Source organism: Geospiza fortis, unplaced genomic scaffold (genome assembly GCF_000277835.1).
Source record: "Geospiza fortis unplaced genomic scaffold, GeoFor_1.0 scaffold461, whole genome shotgun sequence".
Taxonomy (NCBI): domain Eukaryota; kingdom Metazoa; phylum Chordata; class Aves; order Passeriformes; family Thraupidae; genus Geospiza; species Geospiza fortis.
Genome location: NW_005054463.1, coordinates 285,404 through 304,396, shown reverse-complemented (window position 1 = coordinate 304,396; position 18,993 = coordinate 285,404). Strand labels below are relative to the sequence as shown.

The 18,993-nt window shown below is 41.4% G+C and overlaps 1 protein-coding gene across 1 annotated transcript in view; it reads right to left on the bottom strand.

The window, feature by feature from the left end:
• Positions 1-18,993, bottom strand: part of CPS1 (carbamoyl-phosphate synthase 1) — a 90,972-nt gene that overhangs the window by 600 nt on the left and 71,379 nt on the right. Inside the window, exons 28-36 of the mRNA XM_005427962.2 lie at positions 16,916-16,993; positions 15,484-15,591; positions 14,250-14,339; positions 12,769-12,939; positions 10,083-10,157; positions 7,203-7,301; positions 2,488-2,547; positions 1,513-1,625; positions 797-926 (exon numbers count right to left, since the gene is read on the bottom strand). Of these exons, the coding sequence (XP_005428019.1) occupies positions 797-926; positions 1,513-1,625; positions 2,488-2,547; positions 7,203-7,301; positions 10,083-10,157; positions 12,769-12,939; positions 14,250-14,339; positions 15,484-15,591; positions 16,916-16,993 (924 nt within the window). The remainder of the gene's footprint in view (positions 1-796; positions 927-1,512; positions 1,626-2,487; positions 2,548-7,202; positions 7,302-10,082; positions 10,158-12,768; positions 12,940-14,249; positions 14,340-15,483; positions 15,592-16,915; positions 16,994-18,993) is intronic.

The window sequence follows — 18,993 nt, the reverse complement described above, 5'->3', positions numbered from 1 at the left end:
CCATCATCCTGTGAACCTTCAGCTTGTCATTCTCCCTGCCCTCCACTCACTCCAATCACAGCAGAAGACTTTGAACAGCTGGACACCAGCTAAAGGCACTGGGCTCCATGTCAGTGCTCGCCTAAATCAGAGGGAGTTTGGCTGCTGTGCTTAATGAGAACCAGATGAGGCTCTTTTGTGACAGTCAAAGCCCCCTAAAAATGAAGGCAAGGTGCTGCTGGCAGCAGGAGTCCCACCTCGCATTACCTCATATTTATTCCCTATCAGTGTGTGAAGGGCTTTGTCAGGAGCTACATAAAACCCACAGTGACTGGCAACTGGGACTGCAACAGGACAGGCAGCAACTCCACCTGGACGGCACTTCTGAACTGGACTGCCCCAAGGATCACTCAAGAAAGCACAGCTACATCCTGCTGTAAGGTTTAAGGAGCATACCAGGATAATATTCCACTAAAAAACACTTCCCATGCCTAATTTAAAGATGTTACATGCAACTCTGAGATGTTTGCTCTGAAGTGAAAATGACGCAGCAACAATTTCAGCTGCACAATGCAGGACTGAGGACTTCAGAATTTATAATTTTTTGTTTGGTTTGATTTGGTTGGGTTGCCATTGGTGTCATTTTGTATAGTAGCAAAAAGAAGATATATTTAAACCACTGTGTTGCCATGATTTTCAGATGCATTATTTGTCAGAGATAATGAGGGTCCAAACTGACTGGAATCTATGGTCACAAGGGCTTGGAAGCTCTGAAGGCTCTTATGTTTAAGAGGAGGAAGAACAATATGGGAAGTACCTTGAAGTTGGTGAGCAGAGCAGTCCCAGTGTCAATAGCCATCCTCCTGATCACATAATTATCATGGACAAACCTGGTGCTGCTGTTGGGCAGGTTAATCACCAGATCTACCTTCCCATCCCTCAGCAGCCTGAAGAGACAATGCACAAGAGTGTGACAGTCTATCCTTCCTAATAAAAACCTCAAAATAATAGCACAGGCAAGCAGCTAAACAACCCTGAAAAATGTAATCTGAGCTTAGTCTTTGCTCAAGAAACAAGGGTGGAGGGGTTAAGGCACTAAGCTTTATTCAGGATTTTGGATTTATTTCAGTTCTAGTCAGCAATGCAAAGCAATATTCAGCCTTGATACAGCTCAGCACAACTGAGATGTTTATTTACCCTTTTAATGACAGTCAGTCACGCCTCAGTTAAAGGCATGACTAACTGTCATTAAAAGGCTAAATATTCAGCTTTCATGTATCCTTGTATGAAAATATAGCATGGAGCAATACATCTAAGCCATACTAAACAGGACTGTGCAATGAGATACTCATTAAGCTGAAACCTCCCTGCAGTGGCAACTCCAGACAGAATCAGATAAACCAAAACTTTTGGATTGAATTCAAAGCCCCATTAAATCCCTACCATTGATCCCAACAGGATCATCAATTTACCCCTTGTATTTGCTGTCCTGGATTGTAACCACACATTGGACAAGGTGGGTTGGTCTCTTACCTCCTGACTGAAGGAAGGCTGGGGCTCTGGCTCTCCTGTGATGGCCATGCCACAGGATTTGCTGGGATGCCATTAGCATTGAGCCAGGCTGAGGTTGCTTCTGTGGCATAAAGCTGTCCGAGGGAAAAAAGGGATATTTATTATATACTTCACAGTACCGAAACTTTTCATTGAGCTCATGTGGGCCTGACCCAACACACAGCCTTGATGTCAGAGCTGACTTTGGAGAGCATTTTTCATAAAAAGGGTGCCTCTCCATATAGACAGACACACAGAGAACAGAACAACCTTCCCAACTTTCTGTTATGTGTGATTTCCTGATGGATGATAGCCAGTGAATGGTAGTAACACTTCCAGAAGCAGTGAAGTGGCTTAGGAAAACCTAAATCCCTGTGACTTTCAATAGGGCTTAAATTCAATCACTTGTATTTTTTTTTTTTTTGCCATGTTTATTTTCTTTTTAATGCCTAGTGCTAAGTTTTGAAAAGCAGAACCCTCACCAATCTTCTGTGGCTGTGCTGCTTTTCCATAGAGATATGTGTGCAAAATACAGAGGAGTTACAAGAGTGGTGTAAACAGCACAAAGTTCATGTATCTGCAGCCTGAGTGTCACTGAAAATGCAGCACTATACAGATATACTCCATACAAAAGGGTTTTCCTTCATTGTCTCCTGCCATACATGGCATCCCATTGGCATTTTTATTTCCTGGAGAGGTGTACAATCTCATCTTGGCTGCAGAGCCAGGGTTGTTCCTGCCCTCACAACAGACCCATATTCTCAATTAAACAAACATGAAAACTTTTAATTGGGTGGTACCTGCTGACTTTGTGGATCACTCAGCTAAAAATCCCTGTTGTACATTGAAAACACCCTTTCTTCTCTGTCCCCAAAGGAACTCCAGCGTTCCTGTAGCAGACTGGGGACATGTGCGATTTTGAAAGCTCCCCAGCTATAACTAAGTGGAACCACCTACCTTGAAGCCTTGCTCATGCAGCAGTTCTGCTACACTGAGGAACCTGGGGCGGAAGGACTCCTGAAAAAGGACATTTCTTAGATATAGCAACAAAGGTAGGATTTGGAACAGTACATTTTTGGGCAACATGAAGCTCCTCCACACTGTGCTAAGAGGCAAATTCACCTTTCTGTGCTGAGTGTGTGCATGGACAGAAATGTCTGCATGTACATGTACAGCACTATTCCCAAGAAAACTGTCTGGATCCTGAAGCCCAAGTGACTCTGAACTAAGACATATTGTGTTACACCAGAGTAACTGCTCCCATACTAAGTCAGACTGCAACCACTAAAGATTTGCTACTTTATATTAAATATCTAGGCAATTTCCTTCTCAAATACACCAACTAGAGTCTCCTCAGTTCTTAATTAAATATATTTTCAATCATTGCTCAAACATTTGCTTTCTCTTCTGGCAGATAAGATGTATGGATGGCTTTGGGCTGCCTGTGAGTGCTCTGTTTGCACATTCACACAAATAAGAGCTTGTGCATGTGTGAGTGCATTTCTAAGTCCTGTGGGAATATGGACATGGAGTCAGGACACTGGGATGCCACATTCCCATGGGGACCTGAATGCCTGACTTACAGCACCTTTGAAAGATTGTCTTATAATGCATTTCCAGACTCAACATCATTCAGAAAGGTACAACCACCTCCTGCAGACATCTCCACTTGAACAAGTGGTTTTAGAGTAACAGGTGAGAGAAAGTATCAGCCTAAGTATCTCTGGGATGTTGAAGGTACAGCAATGCAAATATCACATACAACACATGCCCTTCTCACTCCCAAAGCAAGCCAAACCTTGCTTTTAACCTTAGCCTGCTCTGGTCTTACACACATTTGCAAATAAGATTATTACAAGCTCCTGATAGCTTAACCTTTATGGATGAGAGAGCAATATCCTGAAGGGTCAACAATTTCCTAAGAAGAAAAGGACTAAACAGGGTTGTTTTTTTTCCTGAGCACTCATTCTGAAAGCCATCTCATTCTGTACATTAGCTGGAAAACATAAATATACAGTGTGACAGGGCTGGCAGCTTCCCAGTCAGGGAGAGTGGTTCTGCCTTCTGGTCAGGGGTGTTGGCTTTCACAACAGTATTATAAACTTCTATCAAACATGTACTGAACACTTGTGACACATAAAACAGCCTCTCTATGAAAAGAAATTACAGCTGTCAGCTTGCATTGGAACAGCCTCAGATTTACAAGCTGGCTGAAATAACCTGTGTAAGAAAGCATTAGTTACTAAAGGTGAAAAGTACAAGCAGATTTACTTAGTGGAAGGTATTTATTGTAGGAGAATTGCCTTTTTTTTTCCTTTATCTGAGAAATTCCATTTCTTATAACCCCTCATGTTTTCCAGCAAGCGTTGCTGTTTGTAAAGAACTACATCCTTAGCTCATTCAATACAGATACATCAGTTCTCACTGAGATCCAGCTCCAAATGAAGCCAACCCATCTCCTATGAGAATCTTGGATCTGTATCCAAACCCACAGTGGAGGATGCAAAAATTCTGATATGTAAGGAATCAAGGCAGAAGGTTACCTTGAGACAACAGACTTGCAATGCCAAGATTTAAAAATAAAATAGTCTATTAATGCTTTCTGCATCTTGTGTGTAAGACAGATGCACTCCATCCCAGAGATATCACTGAATAGCCCAATCAGGAAAGAAAATAACTAGCTTTTCAACTTTTTTGCATAAAATATAAATTATTTAATGGCTGAGTCAGGGTTTCAGCATCACAGATTTCTCCAGACTGTGGGAAGAGGTAGGTTATCAGCTGCCATAAACTGGCAGAGTTTCATTTGTCTGCTATGGAAGTCATACTCCATCTCCCCTGGAAGAGCATCAGACCCCTCAGACCCTGGGGATCCCTGTCCTGGGCAGTGCCACTGAGTGCTCTCAGCTAAAGGACACCCCAGCAGGCTCACAGTCCCCACCAGCTGCCCAACCTGCCTTGTGCTGTCCCCTGGATGCCAAGGAGCACTCCCCTGCCTGACCTTGGGTGGTAACTGGGCTATCCCCAGCTCAGCATGGCACCAGCAGGGTGACCTCTGGAACTGCACACCAGCAAGGTGGGCTCATTGCCTGGGCACACTGCGCTCAGTTTGGGCTGCAGATCACAGCAGCACCATTTGATCTTGATTTGCAAAACACCCCAGAAACATTTGCAAGGAAACCAAGATCTCCCTCTCTCCTCCTGTTACCTATATCCATTTGACTTTTACCTTCAAGAAGCAGTGTCCTCTAACCTCAACATGATTAATAGCAAAGGTATAAATGTGCAGCATACCAAATCACTGAAATATGAATCTAGCTGCTTTGGAGAGAAGCAGAATTCAGGACCATTTTGGTTCTTATTTCTTCCTCTGCAATAGATAAAAATTCATTCTAAAAATCAGGGTAAGGTGCTAGTCATGAAGCAATGAAGCCTTCAAAATTGGGGTGTGCTTTGAGCTCACCATCTGCTGCAGGTGAATCACAGCAGCTTCCTCAGAGACAACCAGGGGAGCTTTGTGTGTGTGTGTCCCTGACAATGATCAGCCCCCAGAGCACCAGAACAGGTTGCAGAAACCATCCTGGCATTTGAAAACAGTGATGGTTGAGAGAGGCTATGTGCTATCTGTCCTTCTGAGGCTGTGTTTCCCTGTGAGGACACCCCAACAATTTTGCCTGTGTGAGGCAGGTGGGTTCATGTTTGTGATGGAAACAAGAAGAGTGCTGGTGTTCACAGCCTGCCTGATGCCTCATTCCTTGTGCCTCTTATTTCTGCAGAGAGGGACTCCCCTTTTTTCCAGCCAAATACTCAAAGACCACTATAGTCTACATGTCAGGTGAAGGTCAACATTTCAACCTTCCCTTCCCACAGGGCTTTATTTCCCCTCTGTTTCAAAGCAGACCATTGTAAAGTACATAGGTGACAATCTCCAGACTGGGGAGGGGCAATGCCTGCTTCTCAGAATCAGCTTTCCAACTCTTGATTTGGAGTTTAATTATAAAAGAAATATGCTGAGATGCAGAGAGATCTTTAAGTGATTGATCTGTTGTTTTAAAGTTTCTTTTGTAAGAAAATAAACTGTAAGCCACTCATTAAAAAGACAGAATCTTATTCTTTTTAAAAGGTTTGTGGAGTTGAGGTTTGGGCTTTGTTTTATCTTTTCTTTTTCCCTTCTTTTTTTTCTTAACACCTTTGTACAAAGAACATTTGGCTCAGTTTAACAGCTACTGACACAGAACTTACATAAATGCTTTCTATAGCTAAAATGACTTCCTTTTCTGCCCATTCCCCTTTAGCTGCTATCTGGAAAATACACTTAAATTTTAAACACTGGTTTCTCTCCTTTTTTCTCCTCCTGTCTTTGCTTTTCTCCTTTTTTAAATGCTGTTTTAAAATACGCAGTATATACAGTAGACCTACAGTACCAACTGCCCAGAGTTTCATACTGAACTTTTAAACTTTACCTAGGTAGCAAGCAATTTTTCTGCTAATTAGAGGTAACTTAGAACAACTGTTTCCATCCCCAGATGTGTGTATATATGTTGACATTTAAGGACTCAGCAGTAATCCTTGTTAGCAGAAGTCATGTTCCTTTCTGGCCACTTTTCACACACTTCCTTCACATCCTCTGCTGGCGCAAACAGCCAAAGACATTTTTCACACCCCAGTTGTCTGACAGGAAAATTCATCTATTCTATGGTTTTTGTTTTATCAGCTTTATGCAATCATGTAGAGCATCAGCTTAAAGCAAGCACAATGTGAAAATGGTAGGAAGCAATCAGATGGTTTTCTGGGGCCCAAGAATGTTCTAGTTGTATTGGAAGTCCATGAATTTTTGAGGAACATCCTAAAGTTTACAAATGTCTCTGATTTCAGCACCTTATGCAGTCAGTAACTACTCCTTGATAAAGAACCAAGACTTTATTTTCCTTTTCTGTGTGTTTTCATCCTCAAACACACACCCTCCTTGCTGATCCAGGCCTATGAAAAGGGCAGGGCTGTTCCTAAGGAAAACCCATTGGGAATTTCCTCACATAAAGGCTCTTTGCAGAACACATTGCACTGGAGAGCATTCCCATAATGACATCATTTTAGCTTTCTGTCACACTGAGCAACTTTCAGTGATGACAGCAAGACATGAAACCCTAAAACCCAAGCTCTAGTCTAGCATGCAGTCACGGTCTGCATAAGAGAGGCAATCCCTTTGAGGAGGTAGTTCTGACAAAGTGTGGAAACCAGAAACATCCCTACTAAAATGTAGCATTGGCTCTTCTTTTCTGGCTCACAAACTTCTGGTTTTTCTACCTCCTCAAAGGGATTGCCTCTTGCATGCAGATTCTGCAGGTGCCCTGACTCCATGCTACACTAGAGCTTGGATTTTAGGGTTTCATCTCTTGCTGTCATCACTGACAGTTGCTCTGTGTGACAGAAAAAACTTCTGTAGTTGCCAGGAGACCCTGATAGTTACAGATAGAGGGAAAACCCTCCAGACCAGCCTTGCTGAATGCAGTAAAGATCTCCCCATGGTGTTTGCTCCTCACTGTCCCACTGCACTTCAGGATGAAATGCAGAGAAACACATTTAAGCCATAAAGCCACATGAATGAAATCAAGGCAAAAGCTACTGAGCTCCTCTGTGTTGGTCCTTTCTAAGCTTTGATTTTTAGGACTCACCTGGATTCCAATCAAAATTCCTTTCTTAGGAAATGTAAACCCTGTGGCAAGCAGAGCCTTCTGGAAGGCAGAGTAGACGTCCTCCCCAAAGCATGCAACCTGCAGAAAGGCACAAAGAATGCATGAGGGAAAAACCAAAAACAACCCAAAACCAGTGCTTTGAAAAGAAACAGCAATGACATTTTCAAATAGGATCTTTTGTTTCTGTGTGAAGAAGACAGACTGCTTTGCATGGAGCCTGCAGGCATGGGGAACAGAATAAATCAGAAAACCATTGCAGACAAATCTCATCATTTGAATGAAGCAAAAATGGAGGAATAAGCAATGCTTTAGTTTCAAACAGCACACTGAGAAGTAACAATTGATTCTGCTAAGTTATTGGGATGCTGTACACAGCCTCTGCTCCAGTGTTTGGGATTGCACTGCAAATTATTTAACATTATAGAAGGCTTAGACACCAGTGAGAGCTGTGCACACAGACATGCTCCTCTGTGTGCCTGCAAAGCAGGGTAAGGCAGGGTTTGTGCTCTCATGTACACCTGGCATTGCTCATGAAGGAAAACCACAGAATATAAAGATGCTTTTCCATTAAAAGTCCATTAATGAACAAAATTCAAGTAAAATTTTAGTGTTTACTTAAGAACAAAGCAATCAGGCCAATTAATAATAATTTATTGAAAATAAATTATAATTTTAAAGAAACAGGTGGGGAAGAAACCAGCAAGAATAATTTAACAGCTCTCCAGCATTCAGAATTGGATGTGGAGCTCAGTTGCTGACAAACTGTTGTATGATAACAATGTTCTGAAAGAGCTCAACTGCATTCCTAACCAAAATTTGGAATTCTGGTGACAAAAAGAGCAATTCATGAGCTTTTGTGAAAGTTTAAAAAGATAAAAACCAACCAACCAACCGTTACTTTTTCTGGTCAGCTTCACACTTGTTGAAAAACAATCAGAAGCAGAAACTGTCACTGATTTTTCTCTGTGAAATAACAAATCTACCAACATATATAGATGGGATAAAAGAGCTGAATGAGCTGATTGAGAATTGCTCTCCTATTTTCCTCTTATGCTCCTTCCCATCTCAGAGTGAGCCCTCACATTCATGGTCTCACCATGGTGAGCAGAAAACAGCATTTCACTAAAAAATAAATTATGATTTGCCAGACCTACTGAAGTAAAAAAAAAAGAAGAACTAAACAAATAAAAATCCCACAAGGGAAGGGATAAAAAAAAGTGATGACAACATGAAATATTCTATGTTTTCTATATGTTGCTATGTGTTCTATATTCCTGGACTTTTCAGGGTGACAGACAGACCCTCCCTTGTAGGCTCCCAGCCTGTCAGGAGAGGTTTATCATTATGGCATAGTTCACAGCCACAATACTCAAAGGGACCCCAGCACTGTCTTCTCCTATTGTGGGAACCATGGCTTCCAGCAAAATAAATCTCTGCCAGACAGATGTGACAAATTCAAGCCCAGATCAAGCCAAGTATGTGAAAAATGTCTGTGAGGAATAACTGAGCTTTTTACCCAAAGCAAGTTATTATCCTTACTTCACTATAAGAAAGACTTTCATAACTGTCACACTTTATGGCATTTGTGAATATGGATCTTTCCAACTCATAAAAGTTAATAATCCCTCCTTTATGACCATGGTAATCTCTAACTCTGTATAAAGCCCAGAAAAATAATTCTTGTCCCTAGTTACATTTTTATGCTTTTTTTTGGTGAGGAGGTTGTCTCTATATCCTATTTTGTTCTGAAAATCAGGAAGTCACAGAAGTCACTTGACTTTTTTCTGCCCATTAACTATACAGAAGAAATCTTCTGCAATACTGATTTCTAGCACATTATGAAGAGTAAAATAAAGTCATTCTGGAGAGATGTAGGAGGCCCAAGGCTGTTCTTACTTTGTATCTGGGTACTCTTCCATACTAAAATGGTAAATGTTTCCTCTGGACATACCCAAGCTCACATCCAATGGAGCAGCCCAGGATCTGCCACCTGCCCAATGATGGTGCAGCAGACTTGAGCCTGATCAAATTGCCTGAGTGTTTAATCACTTTCCAAGAGGGTATTCTGGCCCAGAATAAGTTTTTGCTACCGCAACTCATTCTAGAAGTAACAGAACACAGAATTTAAAGACCACTTGGGTGTATCTACGGACACCATTGATAGTTCAGCAATAAATCATGAAGAAACCTTTTGTTCTATGTGAGTTAAGTGATATGGATGGAAAGTTGTGCCTGGCCCAGTCCTGTGCCCTCACAGCATGCCATAACCACACCAGGAGATATTCCAGCAGCACCTCACAGCCTGGCTACACAGAGAGTGAGTGGAGAAAGCTGCCCAGGCTCATCATGCCCACAGTCCCTGCAGCCACCACATTTTATTGTCTCTTTCTTTCACTTTGTTATAAGGCAACAAGAAAACACCACACATTTCTGCTGCCTTTAAGCAACTGGCACATCCCAAGACCAACCACTCATGCCCAGGGGTCTCCACGTTGCTGCTGCAGCAAGTGTCCATGGGGTTTGGGAGCTGTCACCACTTGTTTTTCAGAAGCTCATGAGTCATAAAACAGCCACTCAGAACCCAACAAGTCTCAAACTCATTTCAGGCTATTACACCAACCAGGTCCTACTCAGGGAGCTGACATGCAGGTAAACAGGGACATCCAGTGGCTGAAAAAACTGGTTTTTCCAGGACATTGTGGGTTTTGCAACTTAGAAAGATGTCTTCAATTTTCTGAAGAAGCAACAGATGCCATCATGATTCAGGCAGTAATAAGATCACTTTCAAAGATTCATGACGTTTAAAGTCAACTTAGTTTTAAAAAACAACAACAACAAAAAAGCAAATCTAAAAGATACCTCCCCAGTAGAGGCCATTTCACATCGGAGAACAGGGTCAGCATCTCTCAGCCTGGACCAGGAAAACATTGGGGCCTGGGGAAAGAAAGAGGCAGGAGGGAGAAAGAATAAAAATGGGATCATTTTAAAAAAATATAAAAATTCCAGCTACACTTGGGAGTGACAGAAAGAGACATGAATTTATCCAAAAAAAGCAGTGGTGGAGGCTGATAAGCAAAGAACTATTTGGTAAAATAATTCTCTCAGCATCTTGACGATGGACTGGAACCAATGCCCATCTATTCCACCAATAAATCAATCATCCAACTCTGGCATACTGCTCACATTCCAGTGGTAGATTTTCAATCAGTGGTAGCCCACTATCAGTATGGTTTTAAGGACACATTTTTAAACAAAAAGCTCTGAAACACTTAATTCATAGAACAAGAAGAGACACTACCTGAATCTAGTTGGTTTTCCAGAAAATGCTATTCTCCATTAAATGTTTCATTTGCAGAAATAAAACTATTCCACAAGAATGCACTTTTTTGGGACAAACAAGATGAAACTTTGCAAATTATTTCATATTTCCCTCCTCCCCCATCCACAAATATCCATTTGTATTTTTTTCTCTTTATTTGCTAATATTAAGCCCTCTGATCACTGTTGTTATTATTATTATCATCATCTGAGGACTTAGATCACAGCACTGAGTCCTCTTGTCTCATTTGATCTTAAAATAAGAAACATGGAGGGGAGGGAGGAAAAGAAAGTCTCTGTTAAAGAGCCAATGACCACATGTAACAAACATTGAACAAATTTCTTACTACCAAGTAATTTTCTGGGGGGCTTCTCCATGTCTTAAACTACTAATGGTATTTACATAAAGGCAGCAAGATTTCTGCTTAGAAACGAATCTATTTTAAAATTTGAAGCCATAATTCTGTCCCTGGAGGTCCCCAAGGGTAACACTGAAGATAATACAGCTGCTGCTTCATGACACCTAACAATGACCAGTTAAAGTGAGACAGGAGAAATTCAAAAGGCTTCTCAAAAAGTGTTGTGTGTCTTTGAGGCTTTTAGATCAATTTTGTTTCCACTTTAAGTAATGAGAAAATGTTTACAGTGGCCAACTCAAGCAGAGATATGACATTCAAGATGGATTATTTTAATACATTTCATACATGGATTATTATAGTACATTGTCTTGAAAGGTAACAAGCAGCAAAGCCTTCCACCACCTCCCTAATTTTTATCTGCCATGAACATGAAAATGCATCCTCAGGAGCAGACTCTGGTACTGCCACTGAACCCTATTTAAAACTTAGATATTCTCTACCCAGGATTTCATCTTGGTCAGGCCCTGACACTTGCACCAGTCTGGAAGAAAACATGGCAAGACAGTATTTCAGTCACTAAAGGTTAAACAGTGGTACTCAAATCCACCAAGGAGCAGCTATGTTGACAAAGAAGAAAAGAGTTTTGTATTTTCTCTCAAGAACTGCTGAATAAAACAGATCCTATGTCCATGCAAATACTACTAGCAATAAATTGTAAGAGGATAGAAAATATGATGCATGAATACCAACAAACAGGCTAAACTGGGATGTTTTTCAAAGTTTAGCATTTCCAAAAGTGTTAGCAGGTTTTTATATTTGACAAATCCACTCAGAATGCAAGCAGTATAAAGAGCTTTGTAGGGAAGTTTTCAAGAATAAAGCTGGGTTTTCTGCTCTGTAGCCAGCATTCCCAGGAGAGACAAAACTCTTGGCAGTTCAGCTAACAACAGTGCAGAAGCCCCAGGTCTAAATAGTAGAAATGTACAAAAATAAATTAGGCTTACCAAAAAAAAAAAAAAAAAGAAAAAAGAAAAAAAAAGTCTCAAGTTTGAATTTTGGATAATGCCTATCTGTGACATCGAAATGAAATGTAAAAATATATCTATACTGGCTGGCTTGGGACATAAATTTGGTTTGCATTTTAATAGTTCTGACCATTTTATTAGTAAAAAGATGTTAGGTGTTTTCTGCTTCCTCAGTTTTCACTTTATATGGAAGCTATTAGGGCTTGAAAGTTTCTGTATAAACAATTCTCATTATCCTTTGGATTTTCTGCACCACTGTTCTAGATTTTTTTATTATCACCTTTTTTTTCCTTCCATTAAGCATTCAAAAATATCTACCATCCATTTTATTCTGTTGGGTCCTATACAAGCATAACAATTATGGAAAGCAAAACTTTGGCCTTATTGAAATCAAAGGATGCAAGGCTTCCACCCCTATTTTAACCAATGGTGTATATAAAGGGGATGATGTGGATTTCACAGCCCTTGACCCAGGTCCTGCAGATAAAATGTGGGAGGCACCCACCACACGAAGTTATGCATGTCCACATGTGTACTATACAGTATTATGAAATAGCCTGAACTTCAGCTCTGTGAGTGTAAATTTATTATGCAATTCATAAGCAGGATTCAGAGTAGGTTAGATGCTAAAAATAAAGGAAGACTTGGTTTCATTGGATAATTTTCCTCTGATTTTTCTCTAAAGTTTCCAAACAGATTACCTTGACAGAAACTCCAAAAGGTCAATTTGACCTTTGGCCAATGAGTAAATTGTTCTCTCTGAGCATTAAAGTACTAATTGTATATTAATGTGCTACGTGCTGGCTCTGTGGTGGGTTCCTGTGGTTCTTTTGGAAACCATACCTTAATCCCAACATATCTGGATGGGAAAATGGGATGTTCCATTGTGGGGAGGGATGACTCATTGACCTGTTTCCCAATCATCACTTTAGTGGCCAAATCAATGAAGTCCACCCCCAGAGTCTTGGATACAAAGGGGAAGGAGCGTGAGGCCCTCAAGTTGCACTCTATCACCTGGTGGCATCAAAAAAAGAGAAACAGCAGGGTCAGGCACTGTGCAGGAAAAAAAATACATTGATTCACATTTTTTGAAAGCAGCCCTAAATCCTCTTGGCAGATATATTCTTCAGACTGTCAAATAGGAAACACAGAGATTGGGATTATTATTAAAAGAGGGAAGAGGGGTGGGGAATGGCCAGCCTGAGATACAAGCAGCTGAGAATCCATCTCTACTGTCTGAATATCAGAGCTGAGGGGAGCCAGACTTCACAGGAACATATGCACAGGCATTAGGAACAACCTTCAGAAGTCCAAGCTGTTCTTTTCCCATGGTGATGGCAGTTCCTGAATGCCAGGACTGTCCTTGCTGACCTCCCCCACCCACATGTGGCAGCCATTCAGCCAGGCAGGGAAGTACCAAAGAAGTTCTGCAGAACTTCTGCAGAAGTTCTTCTCTTGGAGCTCAGGAGCAGAAGAGGAACTGCTGGAAGTGAGATTGAAGTGGAGTGAAAGGGGGTAAGAATAGTGAAGGTACGAGTGAGAAGCAGGGGCTGTACAAAGATAGGCACCACTGTGGGAAAGCAAGGAAGGGAAAACTCTGCTCTCTCCCTCTGGAGAGTTTCTGAATGACTATGTGTGAAACAGAGAAAAGGTGAACAGTAAGTACATTTTACTCAACTCATAGCCCAAACAGGAATTTTTTACCAATAATGCATCTCTTCTGTTTCCTGTCAAGCTTTCTTCCTATCCACTGTATCCTCAGTCATACTCTGTTCACATTCCTCTGACCTCTTTCCATTAGCAACAGAAAGCCAACTGTTACCCAGAAAGGGTCAGACAATGTTGTACTTCTGCTGCTAATAGCTACTAGGAGCATTCAGATAACCTTCCTAATAGCTTATAGTAAAGGTTTAAACACTTACATTGTCTTGATTTCTTTTCAATCCCTTTGAAGGCTTAATTCAACATCAAAATAGTTAAATCTGAGAGAAGATATTGGAGAACTAAAAGCCGTGCTACCCAGTACATGGGGTGAGGTGCAGGTCCCAGTGCTGCCCATCCTATTCCAAACTGACAATTTTGGGAAGGACAGCAGCCCAGAGTGAAACAGACAAAGCAAGCAGACTCTCTTCAGCCTCAGTGTGAAGGCAGGGGAGGATGCTCTCTGCCACACAGGCAGAGAAAGCTGTGTGACCAAGGGTGGCACCAGTTGCCAAGGCAGGTTTGGTGCCCTGGCTGCCACTGCCACCATGCCCCCAGCAGAGGTGCAGGACCCACAGAGCTCAGCACAGCACAGGCCCTGCCACACTCACAGCAGCTCTTACCAGCACATTGCTGCCTTGCACCAAAAACTGGATATTGAATGGACCAGAGATGGCAAAAGCCTTTGCAATCTTTTTTGTAGCAGCTTTTACCTGTTAAAAAACCAAATTTAGAAAGTATTAATTATTTATTCTATATACACACACTAAGTTCCACAAAATAGAGAGCACCATGGCAATAAATCACTACACTTGTGGATTTCTTTAAACATCATCTCTCTTGTTTTTTTCTCTATACCCACATTTGGGCAATAGCACTATTTCAGAAGCAAACATGTTTAATTTCCCTAGTAACCTAGAGCCTGAAGTGTATTTGAGGGCATAAGTAAAAATCAGGTTTTTTGTGTGTGAGAAAGCAGAGGGGAGAAGAAGAAAAACAAAGAATCAAAGACTTGCCCTGTAGTAATTCCTACACTGGAGTCTTTATACCTTTCTTGGTGACATAATGAATAATAGTTTGTTATTTGAAAATAACTAATCAGTTTTGTGAGTGTCCTGAAAGTCTTTCACCAACATGCCTGTGCCACCACAGATCAGTGGGAGGTGACTGAGTAGGAACATTCTGGAATAAACTGGGAGGAAAGCCTTATTTCCCAGGTGTGTCAATACAAGGGTTTGAATAGCTTTGCTCCAGGAGATGGCTATTTTCAGAAACAAGACTTCGGACATTCTTGAAAACAGAGCTGGAGCACAGATCATTGCATTACAGCTTTTGCTGGCTTCCAAGCAAACCCCTAACAGGATGACATAAAGGGGCACGGCACATTTCATGTAAAAAATGCATCTTAACAACTAACTCTGTATCACAAGGTTTATTCTTGAAAGGAGAAAAAGTCAAGATTAGGTGAGGTTCATTCATCCTGATAATATTTTTGGAAAAGCAGGCAGCTAGAAAGTCATACATCTGACATAATCATTTAAGTATTGTGGGAGAAAAGGAAGTGGAAAGAGAACCATGGCTTATGTATGAATTAGACAATAATCTACTGCTACAGAAGCTGGTTCTAAACCAGGAAACAAAAAAATCCTATGGGTCTAAAAGTGGGCACTGTTTAAATCACTGGGATACAGTTCAGATAATGAAGCCAATCACAGGGACACTGACATCCTTCACTTGCACATAGTACACTGGTCTTAAAAAAATCATTGCTGATTTGATTTCTCCACTGGTGGTGCGGGGAAAGCAAAGTCAAACCCTCATTTCCTTTTCTCTTTTCAGTGCTGGAGCAACACACACCTTCTCCAAGGCTTCCTGGCTGATGGTCTGTGTGGGCAACATGAGGGTGGCATCTCCTGAGTGAACCCCTGCGTCCTCCACGTGCTCTGAAACAGCGTGGGCAATGACCTGCACACAGCAAGGCGAGCACTCATTGGTTGTCACATTCACATCCTCTGGAAAAATCTCTTTGCCCAGGATTTTTCTCCTGGGAAGCTGAGAAGCCTCAGAGAAAAGAAAAATAATTCTTATATCATTTGCTTCTCCTGTGTTGTGCTCACGTGGAATGTGTTCTTTGGCCAATCAAGGCCAAGCTGTGTTGGGACTCTGGAAAGAGTCAGGAGTTTTCATTATTATCCTTTTAGCATTCTTTAAGTATCCTTTCCATATTCTTTAGTATAGTATTCTTTAATATAATATAGTATCATAAAATAATAAGTCAGCCTTCTGAGAACATGGAGTCAGATTCATCCCTCCTACCTTTGTCAGGGCACCCTGCAAATAAAATAATTGGTCACTTCACCCTCTCAGAAATTGCTCCTTCCTCCCCAGCACAGCCCAGCCTTCTGAGCAGAACTGTAGCTGGAAAAGGATACAGATGGAGGGGGAGAAGAAAGTTAATTTCCCAAAATTTTGGGGAGAATATGCCTGAAGCAGACACTGGGCATAATGAGCGAGGAGACCACATCAATGTCTTTGCTATTATGGTTAAGCAAATCATGAATATGATAAAACCTACCACAGCCTGGAGATCCTGGGGCTTCCTTCCTCTCTCATACATGTGGGCTCAGAAGGTAAAAGCTAAGGAGCATTTAAGCCAGCTTTTTTGTGTTCTGCTTGCCAGAACACAAAGAACAAGCATGAACTGACATCACTGGTATATAATTTTATTTCCCCTCTTTTGTGGTGTTTTAAGCAAACAGAGGAAATCCAGGCCTAAGGATTTAAATTGAATTGACTGCATCAAGGCATACAACCTCAATACCAAAAAAAGTGATTGTGTCTGCTGGTTAAAAATTAAAATTGAAAAAAAATTCTGTTAATTGAGAACTTCGTGGGGTTTTTTTTGCCTTTGCTGAGTAATGAAAGGCAAGACAAAATTGCAAAAAAAAAAAAAAGGGAATAACTGTGGTAATTCCATAACCCATGATAAAGTTCTTAAGAAAGTAATTTCTGAAGGTAGTGATTTGCAAATCCGGTAAAAATTATATTCAAAAGGATTCATTTACATGGATAAGCAATGCTTAAAAAAATAACTGGTTAGATGTATACAATCAGAGAGGTGGAGCTTTTCAAGCACAACAGTTTTGAGGCTAAGATGAATTCTTCTTGTTTCTTTACTCTCCTCAGCATGAATCCATGGCTCTGTAGTAAATCATTCAAATTACACATTTCTGCAGATCTCAGATCCTGAAAAAACAAGTTTAATTTTAAAGAAAAGCAAAGTACTTACTCTTCCTGCCTTGGCTACAGCATCCATTTCCACCTCACGGGCATCTTCAATAAATTTAGTGAGTACCACAGGGTAATCCTGCACCAAGACAAGAAAAAATTAGAATGTTTTTGTGAAAGTATTTGTAGACCACCTAGGACCCTCTGGAAGCACAAAAAACCAGAAGAACAATCTATTAATATCCTCATTTACACAGATAAGTGAACTTTGCAAAGATATAATGGGGGAAACTTGGTACAATTTCCCCAAAACCACTGATGCAAAAAAGTTTGAGCTCTCCATAACAACACCAGGACAGGGAAATTTGGGGGCAAAACCGCAGAGGTTATAGTACAAAGAAGATAGCAAGAAATGCATGGAACCAGTGACCTCTAATCCCATCTCCTAAAGACAGCCCTTAACTGCAAGGTCTTCAATTCTTCCTTGCTCTGAGCCTCCCAGCCACCTCACTGGACATGGTGCTTCACAAAGGAACTGGTCCTTGCCATTCTCAATGACTTTGTAGAGTGGCTGGTTGCTATTTTACAGTCATGTATTTTATGCAACTGATCCATTCCTTTCTAATTTCTCTGCCTGGTTTCCTAAGTCTCCCAGGGAAAGGTTGTCATTAATTATAGCTGGCCAGGATCAACCTGGCCTTGACCCTCACTACCTTCCCTGGTAGTTATTTTCCTTTCTTTTCTTCCTGCCTGTCTCTGGGATGCTAGCACACACCTCCACTCTCCTCTAATACTTTCTCCTTCCAGACACTTGCTCCAAAAAAACTCTAATATGCGTTCTTCCTGGCCAGCTTTGTGTCTCAACATTTTACCTGTCCTAGCCACCATTAACTGCCTATTATTTATTAGAGAATAAAATGAAATAAATGACAGTTTGTGCATGTTTAAAGGCTCCTCTTGAAAAAATACCAAGCAACTCCAGAAGTTACAAGACACAATTCCTTCCATTTATCAGTGCAAGGGTAAATTCACAGGCAAGGACAATGCTGAAGCCTACACTGTTTCATAAATTTAGTGGCTTGTGTCCTGTTCCTTTCTGTCTTGCTGCAGTTTTTCACCTGAAGATTTTATATGTGCACACAACCTTGTTTACTTCAATCTGTCTCAACCTGCATTAGAAGCTTTGAACATTATTGACAACATAAATGTCATAATGACACAGCACTGAAACAGCAAAGTCATTACAACAACAGAACAAGAGCTGGTGGAGTTCTGCTGGATGAAGCAGAACTAGGTAAGGCTTTGGAACCAGAAAAACTGAGCCTATGTCCCACAAAGGAGCTCTACTAATACTGGGAGCTTCTGTGGAACCACTCACAGGCCACAAAGCCTTGACCAGACTGAAAAAGCCTCTCTAATGTCAAAGCAGAACACTATAATTTTGTTCTGGTTTGCTTTTTGCTAGCTTGGCTTCAAGTATAACATAGTTTTTGTCAATACACAACACTGGAGGAAGGAAGAAATTCTTCCCTTGGCAGTCTGACTACACTAGGAAAAAATAGCATGTAAATCTAGTGTAAGTCTCTTCAGGACCAGAACCAGAACCAATGCACCCAAAACCTCCTGGTGTGCAACTGGTCATTTTTGCAGTCAGCGGCAGTGCCCTGTGTGTGTAGCAGAACCACATACCATAAGGACCCCATGGGAACACCCTCTCTTTCCCCCAGGAATATGTCATGTATTGGCTGGACTCTACAAATGCAGCTCCCAGAAATGCCTCCTGCACCGGGGATGAGGCATCTCAGAACCAAAGGACAGCACTGCCCAATCCAAGTCAGCCAAGCTGTGACAAATGTAGCTGACATGGGATCTTTTCTGGGCTAGAGCCTCCTCTAGGGCCACCACAAAGCCACCCAGCACCCAAAAAGTGATGTGTCCCACTGAGTGGGGCTTAAGGCTGCTGCCTGCTCTGCTTCTATGAGTGTAAACACAAAGCAGTGCTTCAGATAAAGCACAGAGGGGAGTCAGGCATTTTGGAAGGCCCAAAAATCCCATTTTGGGAGGTTCCTAGCAGGTTCTGCTAAGAACCTGCAGACTACCAGAGGATGAGCCCACAGTCTTCTGAGAATAGGGAAAGCA